General features: G+C 36.4%; 1 protein-coding gene across 1 annotated transcript; it reads right to left on the bottom strand.

Annotated features, from left to right (window-relative positions):
- Window positions 1-56: 56 nt before the first annotated feature.
- LOC111402748 (protein BEARSKIN2-like) lies at window positions 57-2,750 on the bottom strand. The gene is made up of 3 exons (XM_023031088.1): window positions 2,419-2,750; window positions 1,111-1,388; window positions 57-805 (listed from the first exon to the last, which is right to left on the bottom strand). The coding sequence occupies exons 1-3, from the start codon at window positions 2,582-2,584 to the stop codon at window positions 233-235; spliced, it is 1,017 nt and encodes a 338-aa protein (XP_022886856.1). The 5' UTR covers window positions 2,585-2,750; the 3' UTR covers window positions 57-232.
- Window positions 2,751-2,969: the final 219 nt, after the last annotated feature.

Raw genomic sequence — 2,969 nt, 5'->3', positions numbered from 1 at the left:
ATATCAAAAACCAACCCTTACATAACCCTTTTTATAAGTTGTCTCCAACAATCAGTCACATACAAGAATTTCCAATGACTCAAAAACAGTAAAATAATAATAATGATGTTATTATTATAGCATACTTAGTTTACACCCCCTGTAGCCATTACCATGTAAATGTAATTCATTCACTTGAATTCAATATTTCTTTTTACAAAAAATAAAAATAAGTGTTACTGATGAGTTACTACTACTTTTCATAACCCCATAAATCCATCTCGCTACGTAAAGATAGTTGATTGATCTGGTTCATAGATGGTTCATTTGCATCCTCAAATCTCACCCCTTTAGATGAGTCTTCATGTCCGAGTTGAGAAGTCACAAGTCGATCCATCATACCCCATTCGTTCAGATTCTCCGGTTGGCACTTCCCGACCGCCTCCATACCCGACCCATAACCAAGATTCTGATCAGTACTGCCACTTTCACAATCTCTAGTGTTGGACATGAATTGCTTCACCATAATTGGTGACTGATCTGAAAACTGATCATAACCCAATGGCTTCTGGGTAGGTATAAAGTTCTGGGCTTGTAGTTGTGGGCATTGAGGCAGTGCCACTGGCATGTGAGAATAGTTAAGTCCATGAGCCTGTTGTTGATGCAGTAGATACTGATGTTCCCTTTCCCTCTGTGTGAAGAATGTACGAGAATGGGTGGCTGCTGCAGTATTGAGCTGATCTGAACTCAACCCACTTCCTGCTGCATTTCCAACTTTGAATAGATTCTTCTTCTTGAAAACCCTACAAACCACCCATCCATCCTCCTGAAAAGTTCCAAAATATGTTTCAAAAAATGGAAACTCTTTGGAAACTGTGAGAAATATTTTTGGAATTCCAAAAACGATTCTTTTTNAACAAAATAGGTACAGCACATGGACTCATGCTCTCCCTGACATAACCTTTGCTCATCAACTCCTCCACTTGCTTTTGAAGCTCTTTTGTCTCCTCGGGATTGTTTCGATAAACTGATCGATTTCGTATGACAGCTCTAGGTACATGTTTTGTTTCCCCTTCTTGTCTGTGTGCAACCTAGTATGTAGTATTATGTTTTTGTGAAATAATTACTCACACTGGGATTTCCTTGAGCATCTTCACTGTCTTCGAGCCTGTACTCGTGCATAATCCAGTCAGTCTTTTGGCCATGGGGAGCTCGGCCGCGGTAAAAAACAAGGGTTTTTCTCATACCAATCTTCTTGTAGCTGTTCCTTAAGCATTTGTCCCTTCCTGTAGCCTTCCAGAATCCTGCATTCGTTGCTCTATTTGTTCTTGAACCAGTTGGATATTTTCTGTCTTTGTGGCTGAAAAAGTACCACTCATTCTGCGGAGTCGATCCAATCTTGCACATTTCTACATGTGTACACGCCATCAAGAAAGGGGGAAAAAAACGTTCCGTTAGTTTATTTATATTTCTATGTCAAAACAGTTGTATCATCCATTTAGAGTTCGATGCACAACCATAACATCAAAAGCAAAGAGTTGGATAAAGAAAAATCAAAGATTAGCCACGTTATTCTCCAAAATCTATAATATGCATACTCAGTTAGAACTCAGATTTCTAGCCCATTCTATTTTGATAGTTGGATCGTAATATTTATTTATTTCTATATTTTTTGGAATATTAATGTGTCACTTCTGTCAACGGAACAAAAGATATGTAGCTAGTGAATCAAGTAATTAATAATCTCGATCCACCTCTATAACCATTTCTAGCATAGAGCGACGTCTATATTCCCATGTCATTACATGTCATCATTGCCATGTGATAGCCCATAAAACATGTTTAAGGGCATTTTCAATATTTTTCATTATCTGTAGGGGTATATGCACTACATTCTGAAAGATTCGTCCTCCACTATTAGAATTTTATAATGCATATCATTGGACAATGGGTCTAGCAAAGCAAAAATAAGTGATTTTTATTTATTTATTTATTTATAAAAGCTCCGGCGCTATATTTAGCGAAAACTATTGAACAAGGAAACCCGTCATCTCGATATTCAAAGAGTAAATCAATTTTCGTATAAATCGATATAGTTTAGAAATAAGAAAGTATTTTCACCATGGATAAAATAAGTTGTTGAGCACTATGAGTAGAGATCATGACGTTTTATATCTTGAGCTTACGGTTATGTCTACTCAACAATAAAAACAAACTTTGCCCGATAAAATTAAGACAAACTTCATCATTAAATAAAGCATAAAATAAACTTGAACAACCAAATACTGTTGATGTATTGATGTTTAAACAAGGAAAATTATGGCAGTAAACATTTTATTAACAACAAAATCGATGAATTTATTTGTTGCAATTAATTATCGATAAAACAATAATGAAAACATTTCTCATTATTCATAAATAACATTAAAGAGAAATTACCTTGCAGTTCCCAGGGCTCAATCTTATTCAAATCCACCTCTCTTATCACCTCCATCTCAAACTTTTCAAATGAAATTTTTTTCTTCAAGTAATAGAAAAGAAGCTCTTCGTCTGTTGGGTGAAACCGGAACCCCGGAGGAACGCCGCTGTGACTCGATGAACCCATCCAACAACTTTAATAAAACCAATAATTTCTCTCTTTCTCTCTGTGTAGATGGATCGTATACGGCAAGTATGTATGAGAAATCATTTCTAAGTAAAAAGGTTTGTATATATATCTGATGAGTGTCAACTGTCAACGATATATTGTGATGGGAGGAAGTTGACGACCGGTGACGCCGCCGGCGGGAAAGCTTAAAGCTAACGTAAAAGGCAAGTTAAAGAAATTTCTCCGATTCAACCTGCCATACTACTGCTTCCACGCGCGTCTACGGAGAGTACAATCTGCATGGTGTAAATTGTAAAATGAACCAGCCTCCCTCAATTCAGTAAATATAATATTTTATTGAAGAGCATGCAATGAAGTTACAATACTAGACAGAAAAATTTGA

Source organism: Olea europaea, chromosome 10 (assembly GCF_002742605.1).
Source record: "Olea europaea var. sylvestris chromosome 10, O_europaea_v1, whole genome shotgun sequence".
NCBI lineage: Eukaryota > Viridiplantae > Streptophyta > Magnoliopsida > Lamiales > Oleaceae > Olea > Olea europaea.
Note: the sequence above shows the minus strand (reverse complement) of the source record. Positions and strands in the feature narration are given on the sequence as shown.